Source organism: Phocoena sinus, chromosome 7, assembly GCF_008692025.1.
Source record: "Phocoena sinus isolate mPhoSin1 chromosome 7, mPhoSin1.pri, whole genome shotgun sequence".
In the NCBI taxonomy this organism is placed as follows: Eukaryota; Metazoa; Chordata; class Mammalia; order Artiodactyla; family Phocoenidae; genus Phocoena; species Phocoena sinus.
In genome coordinates, this window is record NC_045769.1 from 34,882,259 (window position 1) to 34,906,311 (window position 24,053).

The window sequence follows — 24,053 nt, forward strand, 5'->3', positions numbered from 1 at the left end:
GAGAATTTTTATGTTTCAATATAAAACCAAAATGATCTCAGCTAAGTTACTTTGTACTTTTGTGGCTTTTTGTTGATGTGAAGGTTTTTTTCCTATCCTGTGGATCAACAGCCTTTAATCCAAACATGGCATATTTTTCTGGTGTAAAGAGAAGGCCAGTGCCTGAGCTTTAGGTACCTGCAGGTTAGAATGCTTAGGAGGATGAGGGCAGTGAAGTAGAGATGGAATAACTACCAGCAGTAGCCAGGGACCAGGCTAATACCATGGAACCCAGATGGAGGAATAATTTCAAAGAAAGATATAAAAAACTTTAATGAATGATACAGAGGATTGAGGAGGTTAAGAAAAAAGAAGCCAGTGCATATGTAGGGACTGTCATGAATATCTTGGGTCAGTTCCAAGATTGGATAAAGCTGTGTGAAATAGGTTAAAAAGAGTTTGAGTCAGTGAAGTGGCTTAATTTACACAAATTCAACTATACTTTCTCTTTAAAAAAAAAAAGATGGAAGAGAATTTAAATAGTGTTCTCAGTGAACAATTTTCTTAGTGTATGAAATGTAAATCTATTCCTTCAGTTAGACTGAATTCCCATATGCCTATCACAGTGTGAGAATGTGAGCATCTTTAAAGATAAACATTGTAGGGCTTCCCTGGTGGCGCAGTGGTTGAGAATCTGCCTGCTAATGCAGGGGACACGGGTTCGAGCCCTGGTCTGGGAGGATCCCACATGCCACGGAGCAACTAGGCCCGTGAGCCACAACTACTGAGCCTGCACGTCTGGAGCCTGTGCTCTGCAACAAGAGAAGCCGCGATAGTGAGAGGCCTGCGCACTGCGATGAAGAGTGGCCCCCACATGCCATACTAGAGAAAGCCCTGGCACAGAAATGAAGACCCAACAGAGCCAAAATAAATAAATTAATTAATAAATTCCTACCCCAACATCTTAAAAAAAAAAAAAGATAAACATTGTATTTTTCATTTTAAATGGCCCCCTTTTTAAAAAAATTAATTAATTTATTGATTTATTTTTGGCTGTGTTGGGTCTTTGTTGCTGAGCACAGGCTTTCTCTAGTTGTGGCAACCGGGGGCTACTCTTTGTTGCAGTTCATGGGCTTCTCATTGCAGTGCTTCTCTTGAGGAGCACGGGCTCTAGGTGCGCGGGCTTCAGTAGTTATGGCATGCAGGCTCAATAGTTGTGGCTCACGGGCTCTAGGGCGCAGGCTCAGCAGTTGTGGTGCATGGGCTTAGTTGCTCCATGGCATGTGGGATCTTCCCGTACCAGGGCTTAAACCCATGTTCCTTGCATTGGCAGGCAGATTCTTAACCACTGCACCACCAGGGAAGTCCTGGCCCCTTCTGTTCAGAAGCCAACTATTTCATCTGATGCTCAGTTGAAGAAATGCCATCTGGGACTTCCCTGTCCAGTGGCTAAGACTCCACGCTCCCAATGCAGGGGGCCTGGGTTCGATTCCCGGTCAGGGAACTAGATCCCACGTACATGCTGCAACTAAGAGTTCGCATGCTGCAGCTAAATATCCCCCATGCCACAACTAAGACCCGGCACAGCCAAATAAATGAATAAATAAATATTAATAAAAGAAGAAATGTCATCTGTTCAGTGCTCTATCATATTTTATACATTATTAATACGTGTTAGAGTTTTAGACACAAGTAATAAACCACATTTTATGGGAGACTTAAGGGCTTTAAAAGTATAATTTTAAATATACACAGTTTTCAGTTGATTTTAGATCCCACTTTCTGGCCATTCTTTCTTAACTGTTAGCAGAGATGTGCCTCAAATATATATGGTAAAGAAATGGAAAGAGTATAAACCTGTCAATGGAGAAGAGAGAGGAAGAGTGTGTGATAATTGGAGAAACCAGCAAGGTCAAAGTTAGCTCTTTATTTGTATTTTTTTGCGAGACCTGTGGATAACTGAAGGAAGACTTGGAAGACAGCGAGTAAGGGTGAAAGCAGTAGTACTCTTAATATGGCTAGGTTTATTTATCCTTCTGATATCAGTAACAGCAGGTTTCTTTTTTTTTTTAATTTATGTAAGTGAAATAAGGCTATTTCCCCTCTTAATCTACTGTTCTCCATTAAAAGTTTTTTTAATATATTTCTTTTGTCTGTTTACAGCTTCAGAACTAGCAAAAACACCAAGAAAAAGTGTTTCATGCAATTTGAAGAGTGATCCTGAAATTACAATAGACATTCCTCAATGTAGCAAGGGTAAGATTTTACTTCACTTCTTTAAAGAGAGTTTTCGTAGTTGCTTCAAAGTTACAGGATGTTACTTTTCTTTCTTGTCTAAGTGCATTTTTATATATTTTCTTCTTTTCTGTTCTGAAAATTCATTCAGTAAATGCAGTTAATACCCCAACCTGTGTGCTTTAGTATACCCATATTTAGCTATCAGTAAAAGGGGAAAAGATCTGTGTGGGTTGAAGTTGTACAGATTGACAGGGCCAGCTAGAAACAGTCTTAAATCCTGTTGTCATTTGCTTGAGTTAGCCAAATGTTCGTGGCAGATTTGCTTTGGCAAATACTATTTGAAATAAGGTTTTGGGGATTTGGAAGTCTTTTTTTTTTTGCGGTACGCGGGCCTCTCACTGTTGTGGCCTCTCCCATTGGGGAGCACAGGCTCCGGACGCGCAGGCTCAGCAGCCATGGCTCACGGGCTCAGCCGCTCCGTGGCATGTGGGATCTTCCTGGACCGGGGCACGAACCCATGTCCCCTGCATCGGCAGGCGGACTCTCAACCACTACACCTCCAGGGAAGCCCTGGAAGTCTTATAGTTTGGAGAACTGTGGAACAGTTGTTTTTGAATGACCCATTCTAACTAGATTAAATAGTGTACTTTTAAAATAATGAACAATGAAAAGGACTCCATTTTTTCTTGTTACATGAGTGCTACAGAAATGTCATTAATGGGAGAAATCATAAAATTAATGGTGACAGTTCAGCCTCTAGTGGAGATGCAATTAATTGAGAATTCAATAATATGTAGTGGCCTCTGGGTAGAACCTGCACCTTTGCTTTTAATGAAACTAGGCTATTATGGAAAGTGAAGTATTTGTAGTAAGTAATGGCTTTTTGTTTCATTCTTTAGGGCATTCTGCTTCAGACAAAGTTCAGTTGAAGGTAAGCAATTGAGTAAAAACAAGGAAAACCCTTAGTGTTACAAAGTTAAGACATGATGAAAAATATCCATTTCATCTTTTAATTTAGATAATACTTTTATCATTTATAGGTATTTGCCAATTAAATACCTAACTTGAATCTGAGGCTCAGAGAGGTGAAGTGACTTGTCTGAGTTCACCAAACTAGGAAGGAGAAAAGCTGGAAAATGAAGCTGGGTCTTCTGGACCCACCTGTTGTGCCTTTTCTGTGTCAGAACTATCCCTGGGTGTTTTGTTTGTTTGTTTGTTTTTAATTTAATTTAATTAATTTATTTTTGTCTGTGTTGGGTCTTCTGGCATTCTTTTTCAAGTTGTGGATCACATCACATTAGTGGATCTTGTTGATTCCCTAAGAGACCATCAGAAAACCTGTTAATCAGTGGTATTATATTTACATACCACAATAAAACAGAACATCAGTCTGCAAGTCTTAGTGCACTGTCTTAGAAGGGGGAGTTCAGGAGAGAATATGTATAGGGCTTGGGGATCTGGACTCGAGGGGTTTAAGGCACATCTGTCAAGATGGGGAACTGATCTGTATTAGACAGAATTCATGGCATGGTATTTTAGGAGTAGTGGACACAGTGAGGAGAGGGTCTTGAATTGAGTTTTGATAAATAAACCAATGTTTGATAAGCTAGCTGTTTGCCCAGGTAAGTAGTCTGTTGTCCTGATGGGAAAATAGGTTGCCCAAATGAGCAAACTGTCAAGATAAATTAGTTTGCAGAAATTTCTGTAGCAAACAGTGAAGTTATTTAATAGTTTATAGCCTTATCTTTTTGAGCAAGAATTTTCTGAAATGGTTATTTTGACACAAATATTCTCAGACCTGATAATTAAGCTATATGGATATAGGTTGTCTCAACTCTCAGTCTTGAAATCAGTTTAGTAGGGCATGATCTACAGTTTAAAAAAATGAAATAGAATAAATTAGAAAATTTCTGTTTTGTAAGTATTATTTAATTATAATTTGGTTAAGTTATATATGCATATGTGTACTGGATCAAGGTGGCAAAACGTAAAACAAAATTGTAAGGATCTGGACCAAAGAAGTTTGAAATATACTGTGATATACTTTATAAACCCAATAGGTGATCAGATCACCTATTATAATAGTATTCTTAATATCTCAAATAAAAATTGTTATAATATTTGTAACTAGCACCAACAACTTACCACAAGATAACAGACTTAAATTTTTTGTCATATTTTCACATTGCCAAAAAAACACAGGGTACTTTATCTTTTTATCAGTACTGTTAAGTTATCACGTATACACCAGTAGGCATTTTATTGTGCTAGAAATTGAATGGTGTTAAAGGATTCTGTAAGGAAAAGAAAAACGTGCGTTATACTTCTGTAAAATGTTTAAAAAATTAAAAATACAGAAGTAAAAAGTAGAAATCTTTTTTCTCTCCTCCTCACAGACTACTTTAACACCAGTAAATTGCTCGTACATGCAAAGGCCCACTGCAGTAAGTATAGGAGTCCCATTTCCTTGCTTACTCATCATCCCTGGACAGTATTACCTTTTTTTAGAAAAAATATTCTGCTAATCTGATGGGTGAAGAATGATTCAAAGGCTGATAAGCTTTTTCTTTACATAATAATAGAAGTGCATCCTTCGCAGGTGTCTGGAATACAACTTCTAGAACCACTCTAGGAATCCTTTGGAATTCGTTGTATTGTTTTTGTTGTCATACTCTCCCCCCGCAACAAATTCATATATTGTTGTCTTCCAGGTCTAGGAAGGAGCTCATCTGGTTCTAATGTCTATTGAAAACAAAATATTTTTCTTCCTTCTAGCCTTTCTTTCACTCAGAGACATCATTAATTTTCATGTCATCATTATTATTTGACTATATAAACTATATTGCTTTTTTATTTTTAAACAGAACAATGATAAAAGTGAATTTCTGTCAACAGCACCTCGTGGGCTAAGGAAAAGACTAATAGGTGTGTATTTCTTTTTACACTGAGTTTTTCTAAAAAGAAGCATCTAAACAGGCAATAATGGTTAAATATACAGGTTCTAGTCTTAGAGTGCTTACGTTTTATCTTTGGGCTGCCACTTACAGGGACCTCTCTATGCCTCAATTTTTTTCATTTGCGAAATAGGGATAATAATGGTACCAGCCTCAGAGTTATTTTGAGATTAATTGAAGTAAAGGATGTCAAAGTGCTGAGCGTAGTGATTGACCTTGGTATGTGCTTAACAGGTGTTGGCTATTATTACCTTTTATTATTATAACTACTTATTGCTATTTCTTTTCATGAAAGAAAGAATATGTTCATGTCTTCAATTAAGCTGTAGATTCCTTAAGGGCAAGGAATGTATCTTATATTTTAACTCATAACACTTAGCACTATGTCTTTACATTATAGTCAATGGATATTGAGGTTAGTTAAAATTCTTCAATAAAATAACATGCCTTTTAGTTTATTTGCCTGAGACAGTTTTAGAAATAGTTCTATTGATTTATTTAGAAGTTTTATCAATATATTGAAACAATTTTAAATATTTACAGTGGTACTGAATACTATACAAAGCCAAGTAAACAGATATGGTTCCTGCCTTTGGGGAAATTAAAAATGGTTTGGGTATTTTTTTTTATGTTTTGGGGGGGTCTTTTTGGCCACACCATGTGGCCTGTGGGATCTTAGTTTCCCAGCGCGGGGTTGAACCCGGGCCACGGCAGCGAAAGCGCTGAGTCCTAAACACTGGACTGCCAGGGAGCTCTCTGGTTTGGGGTTTAAATATTTAATTTTGGGGCAAATGACTTTTTGACCTTTATATTTCGGAAAGATGTCAACTCCTTTCTTGGGATTGACCCCTTGACAATAATATTAGCTAACATTGTTAAATCTATGCCCTGTAGCCCTTCTTCTTTCAAGGTATAGAGTCGATAATACATTTTTAATCAACATAAAAATTATAACACTAAATTATTGGATATCTGAAGCAATAAAAGATGATATATGCAATTGATTATTATTATTTTATGTCAAATACATCCCACATCTTAAGTTTCCTCCTTACCCCACAGAAGAATCCTTTTTAGAGAAAAGGTGAACTTCCTTCTCCTTCTCAATCACCACCGAACAAATATATCAACATGTGTGATGTATTCATGTAAATAGGGTAAAGACATTGTCTGGTACCTCCTACCACTTCTAACCCTTGCATCTACCATGGGCAGCAATCAGTGCAAATCTGAATCTGCTAAGCTATGTATGCCCACAAAATCAAGCCTTTTTTTTTTTCAGTATCTATATTTGTTATTTGCTGACTCTGGATATTCTGAAATATGCTCTTCAAAATAAAGAGTGATTTGCTTAAAATTATTTCTTTCATATTTTGGAAGTTAACCTTTTATGGTAGTTTTATACTTCTTTTGTTGAGTGTAAGTTTTATCCTTACTTTATGATTATAAAACTAGCTTTTTTATTTCTGGAGAGTGGTGGGGGTGGCCATGGTTTGTTTAAAAATATAATTCTTGTATCTACTATGGGATGGATTGTGCATATGTATTAGTAGTACTTAAAGTAGTAGCTGTCATTTATTGAGTGCTCTATCAGTTAGGATGGCATTTTCAGTAGGCAGCAATGGAAAATTCTATAACAATGGCTTAAGCCATGGACACTGAAGTATCTCACATCATTAGAAGTCTAGGGATACACAGTTCACGGTTGATGTAGTGACTCAACAGTGTCATGAAGGATACAGGTTCTTCTTATCTTTTTGCTTTGCCGCTGGCATTTTTCATCTTTAGTTTTGATATTTTATATTGCAAAATGGCTTCCATAGCTTTAAGCTATGGGTATAAGTAAGGGGCTTTCCTTCCATAAGTGAGGAAAATCTTCCCCAGAAGCTTCCAGCAAATTTCCCCTCAAGTTTCATTGGTTAAATGTTTACATGGCCAACTCTAGTTGCAAAGGAGGCTGAGAGAGCATGTATCTGGCAAAGGAAAAGATAATTAAATTACTGATTATTTATCCCTTAGGGTGGAGCACATTGCCACATATTACAATGAATTCTATTAGCAAGGAAGAAGGAAAGAGAATGGTATTAGGTATGACTGACAATTTCTGCCACATTTCCTTTGTGTTAGGCATTGTTAGTTGCTTTACATGCATTTCAATGTAGTCTTCACAATGCTTTATTAAATTAGGCACTGGTAGCCTCATTTGATAAGTGAGGAAACTGGTGCTCAGAAAACTTACATAACTAGCTCTGGTGAAATCATCAGCAAGTAATGACAAAACCAGAAGTCACAATCTCTTACTTCAAAGCCCACACTCTTCCTAATACCCCAGAATGCCTCTTTTGTCAAACTGTCCAATTTTCCCAATTGCTTCCTCCCCACACAGTTCCAAGGTTTCATTCTGACAGTGAAAGTGAATATTCTGCTTCCAACTCGGAGGACGATGAAGGGGTTGCACAGGAATGTGAAGAGGACACTAATGAAGTCATATTGAGTGAACAGATTCAAGCTCAGAATAGAGTAGTTTCGGCTCCTGTTTGCAAAGAAACGCCTTCTAAGAAAATGAAAAGAGATAAAACAGTAAGTGAAGAGAGACTTTAAAGAAAAATCAGTAATATCTTAAAGATAAGCTACCTAAGAGATCCAAATGGGAGGATGAACATAATTTTTTTTTCTTTTCTGCATTTTCTCAGCCTTTCACATAAATTCCCGCATATATTTGTGTCTATTTCTGGACTTTGTATCCTTGGCCTCTCTGTATCCATATTCATGTATCAGTACCATAGTATATGCTAAAGGTGACAATTCAGTTGAATAAAAGAGCTTTTAAATAAATATTAATTGGATAATTGGAGGCAAGACTTCTCAGTATATACCTTTTTATATAGTTTCATTTTTGTAACGTTGCTGATGTAACATTGTAAGTAATAAATGATGTGACTATGGACTCATGTTGGGTCGTTTGGAGAACACTGCACATATTATGGCCTGAGAAAAGGCTAATTATCCCAGCATGCTCTGTAAAGACTCAGAGCAGTCTAGGAAGCCTCCTGCTTGAATGACTTTCCATTCCTTCCTTACCACCACGGAGCTCAGTCCTGCCCCAAATCAGTAGAACACGTGGTGAGTCATTTTACTGGAATAGTAGGCAAGTCTTTTTTTACCTTGCTGTTGATGTCTTTCTCATTTCCACAGTCCTTCAACTGTACTAATTAAAGGATTTGCTAGGAGTGTGTGAGGCAAAACAAAGGTCCTGATTGTAAAAACCCTTTTTTTTTTTCCCAGTCTAAACGGGAATTATATGTTGGAATTTAGGAATCGTTTTTGGGCCGACTACTTCAATCTAGTCATTTTCTTCAACTTTTATGACCCTAAGAGTTACTCAGTTTTATTACTGGAATTAAATTTGCTTGGTCCTTAGTCTGTGTTGTTGCTTCAAAAAGAAAATACTGACTGCCAAGTAAAGAATTTCACATATCCTGTTTATGCTAATATTACTGTCTAGTCCTCATATAAAACAAATATCTGAAACTAAGAACTCACTTTGCTTTGTCCACTTTCAGAGTGACTTAGTAGAAGAATATTTTGAAGCCCACAGCAGTTCAAAAGTTTTAACCTCTGATAGAACACTGCAGAAACTAAAGAGGGCTAAACTGGATCAGGTATGTTGCAAGGAGTGTTACTTGTAAATTGTTCTTATTGTGAGCTGAAAAATATAGTACATAAGCAGCAAATCTGAAGAATAAGTGTATATAGCAGAATACTCTCCTGATCAAATGAAACACAAATTAGTGTGACATCACTATTGCGTATTTTATTTTGTAAATGGTAACTGGTTCACTGGATTAGAATTGTTTGATGTACTCTAATTATACATGTATAATTACGTATTTTTCTCTTATTTATCATTTCTTCAGGATCTATAATCATCAGGGTCATAGTTTCTTTTTTTAATTTATTGAAGTATAGTTGATTTACAATGTTGTATTAATTTCTACTATACAGCAAAGTGATTCAGTTATACCTGTGTATATATTTTTTTCATATTCTTTTCCATTATGGTTTATCACAGGATTTTCTTTTTTTAACATCTTTATTAGAGTATAATTGCTTTACAATGGTGTGTCAGTTCTGCTTTATAATAAAGTGAATCAGTTATATATATGTTCCCATATCTCTTCCCTCTTGCGTCTCCCTCCCCCACCCTCCCTATCCCACCCCTCCAGGCGGTCACAAAGCAGTGAGCTGATCTCCCTGTGCTATGCGGCTGCTTCCCACTAGCTATCTGTTTTATGTTTGGTAGTGTATATATGTCCATGCCACTCTCTCATTTTGTCCCAGCTTACCCTTCCCCTCCCCATATCCTCAAGTCCATTCTCTAGTAGGTCTGCATCTTTATTGCCATCTTGCCCCTAGGTTCTTCTGACCATTTTCTTATTTTTTTCTTTTCTTTTTTTTTTTTAGATTCCATATATATGTGTTAGCATACGGTATTTGTTTTTCTCTTTCTGACTTACTTCACTCTGTATGACAGTCTCTAGGTCCATCCACCTCACGACAGATGACTCAGTTTCGTTCCTTTTTATGGCTTAATAATAGTCCATTGTATATATGTATCACAGGATTTTGAATATAGTTCCCTGTGCAGGGTCTTAGTTTCTTTGATATGCATGTACCATTAATTTTTGTTACCAATTTAACCCACATATTCATTGAACCTCACACTGGTCATAAAACAAAGACTGACCTGACTCTCAGTTGAAAACCTTGCAAAAAGCAGAGGATATTCTGCTTCTTGCTATTATGGAAAGCCTGCCCATTGCAGTAAGGTAGCAAGGTTGCTGTATACTCTGGTTCCAGTGTCTCATTTTATAAAAAAATAGACAGTTAGACTCAGGGCTTTGACAGATACCTCACTAAGAGAGGACAAAGAACCATCTGAATAAGAAAATCTTTCATTAGCAAGTGGGCTTGAGGGACTTCCCTGGCGATCCTTGGTTAGGACTCTGCACTTCCACTGCAGGGGGCATGGGTTCAATCCCTGGTCAGGGAACTAAGATCTCACAAGCCATGCAGCCAAAAAAAAGAAAGTGGGCTTGATAATTTAAGTCAAGAAGAGATTGTTATTGACTCAGAGAGAATCAAGATTTTATTATTTTCTGAAATAGGAATTCAGTGCAATTTCCTAAGGTATACAGGGCTTTTGACAGAGTTTTCAAGCTATAGAAAAGAGAGAAGAGAGGTTTACCATAGGGTAAACCTCTATGGCTTGGATGACGTGGTGCTGTGTGGTTGGGGGTTTTTGGTTTTTTCTGTTTTGTTTGTCTCTTTCCACCTGTCTCATAGGTATTGCAACTCAGATCAGAGACTAGCTGAAAACATGTGTCAAGAAACCAAGCTGTTCAAGGAAGAGATGGCACTAACATCTGCTTAGTGCATGTATTTTTTTTTTTTTTTTCTATACAGCAGGTTCTTTTTAGTCATCAGTTTTATACACATCAGTGTATACATGTCAATCCCAATCTCCCAGTTCATCCCACCACACCCACCCACCACCACTTTCCCCCCTTGGTGTCCATATGTTTGTTCTCTACATCTGTGTCTCTATTTCTGCACTGCAAACCGATTCATCTGCATCATTTTTCTAGGTTCCACATATATGTGTTAATATATGATATTTACTTTTCTCTTTCTGACTTACTTCACTCTGTATGACAGTCTGTAGATTCATCCACATCTCTACAAATGACCCAATTTGGTTCCTTTTTATGGCTGAGTAATATTCCATTGTATATATGTATCACATCTTCTTTATCCATTTGTCTGTCGATGGGCATTTAGGTTGCTTCCATGACCTGGCTATTGTAAATAGTGCTGCAGTGAATATTGGGGTGCATGTGTCTTTTTGAATTATGGTTTTCTCTGGGTATATGCCCATTAGTCAAGATTGCTGTGTCATATGGTAATTCTACTTTTAGTTTTTTAAGGAACCTGAATACTGTTTTCCATAGCGGCTGTATCAATTTGCATTCCCACCAACAGTGCAAGAGGGTTCCCTTTTCTCCACACCCTCTCCAGCATTTGTTGTGTGTAGATATTCTGATGATGCCCATTCTAACTGGTGTGAGGTGATACCTCATTGTAGTTTTGATTTACGTTTCTCTTATAATTATTGATGTTGAGCATCTTTTCATGTGCTTCTTGGCCATCTGTATGTTCTCTTTGGAGAAATGTCTGTTTAGGTCTTCTGCCCATTTTTGGATTGGGTTGTTTTTTTTTTTAATATTGAGCTGCATGAGCTGTTTATATATTTTGGAGATTAATCCTTCATCTGTTGATTCGATTGCAAATATTTTCTCCCATTCTGAGGGTTGTCTTTTCATCTTGTTTGTACTTTGCTTTGAAAAAGCTTTTAAGTTTCATTAGGTTCCATTTGTTTATTTTTGTTTTTATTTCCATTATTCTAGGAGATGGATCAAAAAAGATCTTGCTGTGATTTATGTCAAAGAGTGTTCTTCCTATGTTTTCCTCTAAGAGGTTTTTTGTTGTTGTTGTTGTTGTTTGTGGTACGCGGGCCTCTCACTGTTGTGGCCTCTCCTGTTGCAGAGCACAGGCTCCGGATGTGCAGGCTCAGCAGCCATGGCTCACGGGCCTAGCCGCTCCGCAGCATGTGGAATCTTCCCAATTGGGGCACAAACCCATGTCCCCTGCATCGGCAGGCAGACTCTCAACCACTGCACCACCAGGGAAGCCCTCCTCTAAGAGTTTTAGAGTGTCCGGTCTTACATTTAGGTCTTTAATCCATTTTGAGTTTACTTTTGTGTATGGTGTTAGGGAGTGTTCTAATTTCATTCTTTTACACATAGCTGTCCAGTTTTCCCAGCACCAGTTATTGAAGAGACTGTCTTTCCCACTGTATATCCTTGCCTCCTTTGTCATAGATGAGTTAACCATAGGTGCGTGGGTTTAACTCTGGGCTTTCTGTCCTGTTCCATTGATCTATATTTCTGTTTTTGTGCCAGTACCATATTGTCTTGATTACTGTAGCTTTGTAGTATAGTCTGAAGTCAGGGAGTCTGATTCCTCCAGCTCCGTTTTATTCCCTCAAGACTGCTTTGGCTGTTCAGGGTCTTTTGTGTCTCCACACAAATTTTAAGATTTTTTGCTCCAGTTCTGTGAAAAATGCCATTGGTAATTCGATAGGGATTGCATTGAATCTGTAGATTGCTTTGGGTAGTATAGTCATTTTCACAATTTTGATTCTTCCAATCCAAGAACATGGTATATCTCTCCATCTGTTGGTATCATCTTTAATTTCTTTCAACAGTGTCTTATAGTTTTCTGCATACAGGTCTCTTGTCTCCCTAGGTAGGTTTATTCCTAGGTATTTATTCTTTTTGTTGCAGTGGTAAGTGGGAGTGTTTCCTTATTTTCTCTTTCAGATTTTTCATCATTAGTGTATAGGAATGCAAGAGATTTCTGTGCATTAATTTAGTTTCCTGCAACTTTACCAAATTCATTGATCAGCTCTAGTAGTTTTGTGGTGGCATCTTTAGGATTCTCTATGTATAGTATCATGTCATCTGCAAACAGTGACAGTTTTACTTCTTCTTTTCCAATTTGTATTCCTTTTCTTTTTTCTTCTCTGATTGCCATGGCTCACGGGCCTAGCCGCTCCGCAGCATGTGGAATCTTCCCAATTGGGGCACAAACCCATGTCCCCTGCATCGGCAGGCAGACTCTCAACCACTGCACCACCAGGGAAGCCCTCCAAAACTATGTTGAATAATAGTGGCGAGAGTGGACATCCTTGTCTTGTTCCTGATCTTAGAGAAAATGCTTTAAGTTTTCCACCATTGAGAATGATATTTGCTGTGGGTTTGTCATATATGGCACTTATTATGTTGAGGTAGGTTCCCTGTCTGCCCACTTTCTGGAGAGTTTTTATCATAAATGGTTGTTGAATTTTGTCACATTTTGTCAAAAGCTTTTGCTGCATCAACCTAAATGCCCATCTATTGAGATGATCATATGGTTTTTGTTCTTCAGTTTGTTAATATGGTGTGTCACATTGATTGATTTGCATATATTGAAGGATCCTTGCATCCCTGGGATAAATCCCACTTGATCATGGTGTATGATCCTTTTAATGTGCTGTTGGATTCTGTTTGCTAGTATTTTGTTCAGGATTTTTGCATCTATATTCATCAGTGATATTGGTCTGTAATTTTCTTTTTTTGTAGTATCTTTGTCTGGTTTTGGTATCAGCGTGACGGTGGCCTGGTAGAATGAGTTTGGGAGTGTTCCTTCCTCTGCAATTTTTTGGAGGAGTTTGAGAAGGATGGGTGTTAGCTCTTCTCTAAATGTTTGATAGAATTCACCTGTGAAGCCATCTGGTCCTGGACTTTTGTTTGTTGGAAGATTTTTAATCACAATTTTAATTTCATTACTTGCGATTGGTCTGTTCATATTTTCTATTTCTACCTGGTTCAGTCTTGGAAGGTTATACCTTTCTAAGAACTTGTCCATTTCTTCCAGATTGTCCATTTTTATTGGCATAGAGTTGCTTGTTGTAGTCTCTTAGGATGCTTTGTATTTCTGTGGTGTCTGTTACTTTCCTTTTTCATTTCTAATTTTATTGATTTGAGTCCTCTCCCTCTTTTTCTTGGTAAGTCTGGCTAATGGTTTATCAATTTTGTTTATCCTCTCAAAGAACCAGCTTTTAGTTTTATTGATGTTTGCTATTGCTTTCTTTGTTTCTGTTTCATTTATTTCTGCTCTGGTCTTTATAATTTCTTTCCTTCTGCTAACTTTGTGTTTTGTTTGTTCTTCTTTCTCTAGTTCCTTTAGGTGTAAGGTTAGATTGTTTATTTGAGATTTTTCTTGTTTCTTGAGGTGGGCTTGTATAGCTATAAACTTCCCTCTTAGAACTGCTCTTGCTGCATCCCATAGGTTTTGGATCTTCATGTTTTCATTGTCGTTTGTCTCTAGGTACTTCTTTTTTTTTTTTTTTAATAAATTTACTTATTTATTTATTTTCGGCTGCATTGGATCTTCATTGCTGTGTGTGGGCTTTCTCTAGTTGTGGCGAGCGGGGACTACTCTTTGTTGTGGTGTGTGGGCTTCTCATTGTGGTGGCTTCTCTTGTTTCAGAGTACGGACTCCAGGCATGCAGGCTTCAGTAGTTGTGGCTCAAGGGCTTAGTTGTTCCGCAGCATGTGGGGATCTTCCCTGACCAGGGCTCGAACCCATGTCCCCTGCGTAGGCAGGCAGATTCTTAACCACTGTACCACCAGGGAAGCCCTGTCTCTAGGTACTTTTTGATTTCCTCTTTGATTTCTTCAGTGATCTCTTGGTTATTTAGTAATGTATTGTTTAGCCTCCATGTATTTGTGTTTTTTATGTTTTTTTTCCCCATAATTGATTTCTAATCTCATAATGTTGTGGTCAGAAAAGATGCTTGCTATGATTTCAATTTTCTTAAATTTACTGAGGCTTGATTTGTGACCCAAGATACGCTCTGTCCTGGAGAATGTTCCGTGTGCACTTGAGAAGAAAGTGTATTCTGCTACTTTTAAGTGGAATGTTCTATAAATATCAATTAAATTTACCTGGTCTGTTGTGTCATTTAAAGCTTGTGTTTCCTTATTTATTTTCTGTTTGGAGTGTCTGTCCATTGGTGTAAGTGGGGTGTTAAAGTCACCTACTATTATTGTTTTACTGTCAGTTTCTCCTTTCATGGTTGTTAGCATTTGCCTTATGTATTGAGGTTCTCCTGTGTTGGTGCATAAACATTTATAATCGTTATATCTTCTTTTTGGATTGATCCTTTGATCATTAGGTAGTGTCCTTCCTTATCTCTTGTAACAGTTTTTATTTTAAAGTCTATTTTGTCTGATATGAGAATTGCTATTCCAGCTTTCTTTTGATTTCCATTTGCATGGAATATCTTTTTCCATCCCCTCAGTTTCAGTCTGAATGTATCCCTAGGTCTGAAGTGGGTTTCTTGTAGACAGCATATATATGGGTCTTGTTTTTGTATCCGTTCAGCAAGCCTGTGTCTTTTGGTTGGAGCATTTAATCCATTCACATTTAAGGTAATTATCGATATGTATGTTCCTATTACCATTTTGGTTTGTTTTTGTAGGTCCTTTTCTTCTCTTGTGTTTCCCACTTAGAGAAGTTCCTTTAGCATTTGTTGTAGAGCTGGTTTGGTGGTGCTGAATTCTCTTAGCTTTTGCTTGTCTGTAAAGCTTTTGATTTCTCTGTTGAATCTGAATGAGATATTTGCTGGGCAGAGAAATGTTGGTTGTAGGTTCTTCCCTTTCATCACATTAAGTATATCATGCTACTCCCTTCTGGCTTGTAGAGTTTCTGCTGAGAGACCAGCTGTTAACCTTACGGGATTTTCCTTGTATATTATTTGTCATTTTTCCCTTGCTGCTTTCAGTAATTTTTCTTTGTCTTTAATTTTTGCCAGTTTGATTACTGTGTGTCTCAGCGTGTTTCTCCTTGGGTTTATCCTCTATGGGACTCTCTGTGCTTCCTGGACTTGGGTGGCTCATTCCTTTCCCATGTTAGGGAAGTTTTCGAGTATAATCTCTTCAGATATTTTCTCAGATCCTTTCTCTCTTCTCTCTCTTCTCCTTCTGGGACCCCTATAATGCAAATGTTGTTGCGTTTTATGTTGTCCCAGAGGTCTCTTAGGCTGTCTTCATTTCTTTTCATTCTTTTTCTTTATTCTGTTCCACAGCAGTGAATTCCACCATTCTGTCTTCCAGGTCACTTATCCGTTCTTCTGCCTCAGTTATTCTGCTATTGATTCCTTCTAGTGTATTTTTCATTTCAGTTATTGTATTGTTCATCTCTGTTTGTTCGTTCTTTAATTCTTCTAGATCTTTGTTAAACATTTCTTGCATCTTCTCGATCTTTGCCTCCATTCTTTTTCAAGATCCTGGATCATCTTCACTATCATTATTCTGAATTCTTTTTCTGGACGATTGCCTATCTCCTCTTCATTTAGTTGTTTTTCTGGGGTTTTATCTTGTTCCTTCATCTGGTGCATGGTCCTCTGCCTTTTCATCTTGTCTGTCTTTCTGTGAGTGTGTTTTTTGTTCCACAGGCTGCAGGATTGTAGTTCCTCTTGCTTCTTCCTTAGTGCATGTATTTCTTTTTTCTTTTTTTTTGCGGTACATGGGCCTCTCACTGCTGTGGCCTCTCCCGTTGCAGAGCACAGGCTCCAGACGCGCTGGCTCAGTGGCCATGGCTCACGGGCCCAGCCGCTCCGTGGTATGTGGAATCCTCCCGGACCGGGGCACGAACCCGTGTCCCCTGCATCAGGCGGACTCTTAACCACTGTGCCTCCAGGGAAGCCCCTCATGTATTTTTATATAAGCACCATGGGGGAAGGAGAAGTGGATCCAGGGTCAAAGTAGGACTTCATAGGACCTAGAGACAGACAGACCTGTTGGAGGATGAAAGAAACACCTGTTACTGATAGTGAAGAAAGGAAGGTCTTTCATTAATTGTGGACATAGCTGACAGATACGGTCATAGTAACATGTGTCAATGAGCATTTATTTCTCATGTCTGTGGGTCACCTGGGAGTTGGCTGATCTAGGATTTGCTCCACGTGTCTGTCCTCCTTGTTGGACCTCCTTGGAAAGCTAGCAGAGGCATGTTCTTCTCATAAAAATGTCAGAGACAGAAGAAGTAGAAAAACAAAAGACCTCTTAAAGCCTGGGCTCAAACTGTCTCAGTGTCACTTCTGCCTCATTCTAGTGGCCACAGTAAATCACGTGGCTGAAAACAAAGTCACAGAACAGGGGATGGGAACTAGATTCCACCCGTTTAGTGGGAGGGATTGCAAAGTCACATGGCAAAGGGTACAGATAGGAGGAGGGGCAAGTATTGGGGCTAGTAATGTAATTCTGCACAAATACTGAAGTTTGAAATGAAGGTGAATAGGTGACATAACATTTCAGAGTTCACACTAAGTGTGAGTATGCTCTGATAATACAGTATAAATAACTACTGAAAATGACACTAATGCTTTATCTGCTTTTCAGGGCTCTAGACGTTAGGAAAAAAAACATCAGATGGAGAGAGAAATTTTTGAAATCTACTACTTTACAGTTTTACTTAGAATTTGTCCTATTTCTCTTTAAGTATATGGATGAATAAAAACTGTATAGGCTAGAGTGCCTGGAATCTTGGTTGCTGCTTTAGTCTTCAGTATTAAAAAAATATTTTACTTAAAGGATAAAATCATGAAAACACAGTAGTGCCAGGGTAGAAATGCATATACAGCTTTTTACTAGAGTTTTCATTTCAAGAAGTGAGCTGTGTTTGAGTCACTAGCATGAATTTTCAAGTTTTGGGTACAGAGCAATGTATCTTCCTCAGTTTATTTTTACATTATTGTTTTAAAAACTTTGCCGTACTTACCAAAGATAAAGGATTTGTTAGAAACAGCTTTTAAAGAGGAGCAGTGAATTTTACTAATGATAATGGTAAATTATAAAGAAACTTGACTGTTTTCTGAGAATTAATACTGAACTGTTACCTTAAGCTTTTACATTTTTTCAAATCCGTAGGTTTTTAAAAGAGTGTCTGTATTTGTTGTCAAAGCTGGGAGGCAGGTTTAATTGTCTCCTTATGGTAACAGTATTTTTAGAAATTAAAGACTTATATTGATATTTGGAATTTATAGTCATGTAAATGGTTCTAGAGAAAATGTAGCAAATTCTTTACTGTTTTACATATTTGTACTTAAAGAATGTATAAAACATTTTAAGAAAGAAATATTGAAATATTATGTGTATTCTCAGTAGATGCACTCATTACCAAACCTGATTAAAGTAATATTTCCACTGATGGCCTCTTCTAACCTCTACCTCTAAGGAAATATTTTTAGTGTGGATTGATGTGATGTATGTGGATTGAGAGTGATTTTCTTCCCTCCCTCTTCCTTTTTTTTTTAAAGCAAACTTTGCATAACTTACTGAGCAATGTTTCTCCTTCCTTTTCTGCTGAACTTAAACAACTAAATCAACAATATGAACAGTTATTTCATAAATGGATGTTGCAGTTACAGTAAGTACTATTATCATTGTAAACCTTTGTAAAATAAAGAATAATATATATTTACATGTCTATGTTAAAATCAAAGCAGTTTGACATTTAATTTTCTTTTTGCAATGAACTTGATATGTATTTTTATTTATATGTAAAAATTTGAAAAAACAGGTGTTTTCCCAATTTTATGACCTAAATGTAGAAGTCATATTATTATATGACTCTTCTCAGAAATTCCAATTTTCAAGAAATTTGTCTTTTCTAAGTTTTGTTTTTTGTTTTTTGTTTTTTTTTTGCAGTACGCGGGCCTCTCACTGTTGTGGCCTCTCCCGTTGCAGAGCACAGACTCCGGACGTGCAGGCTCAGCGGCCATGGCTCACGGGCCCAGCCGCTTCGCAGCATGTGGGAGCTTCCCGGACCGGGGCACGAACCCATGTCCCCTGCATCAGCAGGTGGACTCTCAACCACTGCGCCACCAGGGAAGCCCTGTCTTTTCTAAGTTTAATCAGACTTGAAAGCTATTGTGTAAAATAGCCTTTCTTAGAATTATGAATTATTACTTATAAAAATATTTGAAAATATAATTTGTCAAGATTGATAAATATATCAGTTAGATTTTAATTCAGAGTATCTAAAATGAAAGAATATATATTTTTCTTTCAATCTCATTCTGTTTACATGTACTATAGACCTTCAGAATTTCATAAGATCTGTTCTCTAAACATTATTTTACCATTTTAAAATTGTTTCTTAGAATATTTTTTTAACTTTATCATTTTTCAGATACCTCAGGTTAAATTTAAATTTCCATTAAAGCACCTAGAAGAATGATAAAGATTAAAACGTAGTAATTTTTTTCTATAATTACTTTTATATTCGTATTTAAAAGGACCTTAGTATAAAGAAGTGCTTGAAGTGTATGCTAAAATGTGAATGGTGCAGTAAGAACATAAAAATTGCCACAATTTTCCCCAATTGATCCTGGTTTTCTTTGCCAATAATAAATCAAAGGAGTATGCTAGTAAGAAAATGATTAGCTTCCCTGTTAGGACCTTACCTTCTCTCAATAACTATTTATGGACCTGTTCATTTTGAATTTATAAGGCAGATCTTCACGCTGATCCCACCCCCCAGTCCACCAATTCTTCTTTCTTCCCATATGTCAGCTTTGATAACTTGATTTGCTTTGCTTCCCAGCCTAGACCTCATAGCTACTTTAGTAGAACTGATAGTTCTCTGAACTCCCTTGCTTCTTTTTTCTGCTGCTTCTGTTTTGCTAATCTCTGCCTTTGGGGGTTATCTCTTTTCTTTTCTATTTCCAGGCTATCCTGCATTGCTACAGAGCATCACGTAAATACTGTTTCTGATTGACCTCCGTTAAAAAATCATGGAGTTGAACTTTAGCCTGACCCCTAGTGCTTGGTGTTCTGGGTTGTCTCATTTACTCTCTTGGCTTCAGTTGCTTTTTGTATGTGAATAACTGCCATAACTATATCTCTAGCCCAGCCAGATCTCACTCCTCAGCAGCAAATGTGAATGTATATTGGAAGTGTCCATGTGGATGTCCTGTAAATAATTCAATATACATAAAATTTAACTTATCTTAAATCCCTCAATCCCACCTGCCCCAGCTACCTCGCCTAGTGGATGCACCCCATTCATGCAGTCTATGCCAAAAAACTGAGCTATTCTTAATAGTCCCTTTCACTTAACCTTCCATGTCTGATCACTCTCCAAATCCAACCAATTTGACCTGTAAAGCTCTTGACACATTTGTCTCCATGACACCTAATTCAAGTCCATAGTCTTTGGTGGTTTTACCCTCCTTCCTATCCATTCCCCCACTCAGTCAATGTAATCTTCTAAAAAGATCATGTTACTTTCCTATTAAAACCTTTCACTTAACACCTGACTCTTTACTTTTAAATGCTTATGTTCCTTGGAATAAAATCCAGTTAATGTCTTAGTTGATTTAACAACACTTTTGTGACCTGGCCCCTGATTACTTTTCCAGTTCAATCTATCAGTTAAAACTCTGCTTCAGCCTATAAGACTTTTTAGTGTCTTGTACCTAGTGCCATGTTCTCCCTTGCCTCTTATTACTTGAAAGGTAGTAGAAGTTTGAGAGAAAGTTGGAACTGCAAGCTTGGTGTACAGATAATAAAACTGTTCACTTGCTTTATATAAGTTGGGAATCAGTAGTTATTTAGCCATGCCATTTCTTCCTGTATTCTTTATAAGCTTAAATTAAGGAAACTGGTTGATTATAAAATTGGCAATAAGACGTACTGAACTTGGGCTTCCCTGGTGGTGCAGTGGTTGAGAGTCTGCCTGCCAATGGAGGGGGTGTGGGTTTGTGCCCCGGTCCGGGAGGATCCCACATGCCGCAGAGAGGCTGGGCCCGTGAGCCATGGCCTATGAGTCTGCGCGTCCGGAGCCTGTGCTTCACAACGGGAGAGGCCACAACAGGGAGAGGCCTGCGTAATGCAAAAAAAAAAAAAAAAAAAAAAGAGAAGTACTGAACTTTAATTTCATGAGTGCTGTTTTTCTTACAGCCTGGGGTTCAACATTGTGCTTTATGGTTTGGGTTCTAAGAGAGATTTACTGGAAAGATTTCGAACCACCATGCTGCAAGATTGCATTCATGTTGTCATCAATGGCTTCTTTCCTGGAATCAGTGTGAAATCAGTAAGTTTTAAAAATGTTAAAAGGAACAACATCATATCCCCTGCCAATCCATATCCCCATGTTAATGAGGATGCTATTTCATATTCTGGAGCAGTCAGTTTTTGTTTTTATTGCAATAGTTTTCACACTAGTAGGATTGCACAGTGCTTAAGATCATGTGTTTGGACTCAGAGGGTTCTAGCTTTGAATCCCCATCCTTGAATTTCCTATTTGGTAACTGATAATATATTAAATATTAGGGAAATGTTAGCTTTGTTTACTACATTGAATACCAACAGTACTTCTCTCAAGGATAGGATTATTATGGGGGACTTCAATTTTATTATGCTTTTATGTCACTTTAGTGCTCTAAAAATAATAAAAATATAAGAATGGTTTACAGTTCTTTGATCATTTTTACTCCAGATGCTCATATCTCTTCATCATTTGAAAGTTAATTTAAACCTTTTGAGTTCTGGATATTAACCAATGTAATATTCCTTTTTAAAAGTGTCCTTAATGTTTGGGTCCTCTTTCATTTGATAAATCTATAGTTTTCTAATATTTTTCATATTGTTAGTTTTTGGTTTTGTTTTGTTTTTACTACCTGCTTATGTTATCTTTACACCTTTGCTATTCTTCCCTGTTTCCTTTTAGCGATAACTTATGCAAAGAAATGAATTAGATGTACTTAAGTACCAGTAGAATTTTTGAAGTGATTTTTCAGACTTAGTGGGAAATCCAAATATAGTTTTAATTTATTAAAAAAAAGGATTGGGGGCTTCCCTGGTGGCGCAGTGGTTGAGAGTCCGCCTGCCGATGCAGGGGACGCGGGTTCGTGCCCCGGACCGGGAAGATCCCACATGCCGCGGAGCGGCTGGGCCCGTGAGCCATGGCCGCTGGGCCTGCGCGTCCGGAGCCTGTGCCCCGCAGCGGGAGAGGCCGCAACAGTGAGAGGCCCGCATACCGCAAAAAAAAAAAAAAAAAAAAAAAAAAAAAGGATTGGGGCTTCCCTGGTGGCGCAGTGGTTGGGAGTCCGCCTGCCGATGCAGGGGACACGGGTTTGTGTCCCGGTCCGGGAAGATCCCACATGCCGCGGAGTGGCTGGGCCCATGAGCCATGGCCGCTGAGCCCGGTGCATCCAGAGCCTGTGCTCCGCAACGGGAGAGGCCACAACAGTGAGAGGCCCGCGTACCAAAAAAAAAAAAAAAAGGATTGGTTTGCTAGTTGTATTTATCCTACATGACAGAATAAGTTATAACTGATGTACCTCTTGCACTTTTATGACATAGATCCTGAATTCTATAACAGAAGAAGTCCTTAATCATATGGGTACTTTCCGCAGTGTGCTGGATCAGCTAGACTGGATAATAAACAAATTTAAAGAAGGTAATGTGAAGGAGATGCTCTATAGTTTTAGGGTGAAGCTAAGCATACTTATTTGTGTACTAGTATACATAAAATTGAGGATTGTTTTAATAATGACACTTCTCTCATTGCTGATTTAGATTTTGATTTCTTTAAAACCTTTTTCTGTGAACTTTTTCTGTGAACTTTAACTTACCTAACAGGAAAGAATTACTCCTGCTACCTTGAATTTATATAGCCAAAGCCTCTTTTTTTTCCCCCCAAAACCTTTTATTTCAGGATAATTTTCAGGTTTTGTTTGGCCAGTGTAAAGTGTTTCCAGTTAATTGGTACCTCTATGTCCGATAGTTTTATATTGTTTAATATGTTTATAAAGCATTCTTAGCTTTATCCTGAGTATCAATGCATTTGAATAATTTCATATACTAAAATCTGAGAAATGGGGGAAAAAACATTTGTTGTTCTTTTGGTGTGAATGTTTTTGTTATATGAGCATTTCAGAAAATTAAAAATAAAATTATTTAGGTTCTAACAATTGTCATTTAGTCATTGCTTAACAATTAAATGGAGTAATTGGTTATGCTTAATGATTTAATGGATGATTTTGATATTGTTTGTACGCTCACTAAAATAGGTGCCTGAGTCATTTTTTATATATATTTATATGTAGTTACTCTTATATATAATCTGTATTATAATAAATATTTATATATTATATAATCTGTATTATCTAAATATAATTTATATTAAATAATTTATAATTGTATAAATCATAAATGTTTTACATAGTTATAATATAGATGTTATATAATTATGAATTATATAAATTATAATTGTATATTACATATGTAATATAATAATTATATGTTTGTTTACATATTTAAATACTGACTATGGTGACTTCTAGAAATTAAGGAACCTTGGACTTTCAAAAGTGTGTCATCTCAGAATCTTTGTCACTATATTGTCTCTCTTGTCCCTCTATCCCCAGTGGAAGAGAAATGTACTTATTCTCTTTAAAAGGCTCATCTTTTGTCATAAATGCCAATGTCCCATTTCTTACCAGCTCCTGAGGGACTTAGCAATGGCTTTTAAACATGTATAGAACTTCTTCCATCTTAAGAAAAATATTTACCTGATTCTACTGCCCTTTTACTCTATTTTATTTCCCTATTTCAATATGATTTGAGAGTTTTTGAAGACATGTCCTGCCGTCTACTGTTTGTTTCCTTCTTAATTTCTGGTCTCTGTGCTACCTGAATTGCATGCTTGAAGATCACCTGTAATTTTTTTCATGCTAAAAACACTGACCTTGCCTCACCCTTTGTTTATCTTCATCTCTCCAGTATTTGATGGTGTTGACATCTCCATCATCCAAATTCTTCCTTCACTGACTTTTATGATATTTTACTTCTCTGACCTTCCTCATGCTTTGGGCAATATCCTAAGCCTCTCCCCTTCTTTGATCTCTTGGCTTTTGTGATAACCAGGGTTTTCTATATTCTCTCTTAATGCTTAATGAGAACTCTCTTTTTTGGAGGAGGGGACGACTCCCTCCTTTATCCCACCTTGCAATTCAACATGCACAGATTCACCTCCAATCCAATATGTATCTTCCCTTATTTCCTATGCCGTATTAAAACTGGTTTCTTCATGGTCTGATTCAAGTGTTAACCATTCTGGTTAAGTCTCTAACTGCTCCAGTGTCTACTGATTTCCAATGAATTTCTTTTTTTTTTAAAGACTATAATAATGTCTTGCCTGTTTTAT

General features: G+C 37.3%; 1 protein-coding gene across 2 annotated transcripts in view; it reads left to right on the forward strand.

The window, feature by feature from the left end:
- ORC2 (origin recognition complex subunit 2) overlaps positions 1-24,053 on the forward strand; it is a 51,981-nt gene that overhangs the window by 19,150 nt on the left and 8,778 nt on the right. The window contains exons 6-13 of one of the 2 annotated variants that reach the window (XM_032637216.1): positions 2,143-2,235; positions 3,117-3,148; positions 5,082-5,142; positions 7,558-7,751; positions 8,735-8,833; positions 18,157-18,266; positions 20,804-20,936; positions 22,208-22,304. In XM_032637216.1, the coding sequence (XP_032493107.1) occupies positions 2,143-2,235; positions 3,117-3,148; positions 5,082-5,142; positions 7,558-7,751; positions 8,735-8,833; positions 18,157-18,266; positions 20,804-20,936; positions 22,208-22,304 (819 nt within the window). The remainder of the gene's footprint in view (positions 1-2,142; positions 2,236-3,116; positions 3,149-5,081; positions 5,143-7,557; positions 7,752-8,734; positions 8,834-18,156; positions 18,267-20,803; positions 20,937-22,207; positions 22,305-24,053) is intronic. The other variant, XM_032637217.1, reaches the window with a different exon arrangement.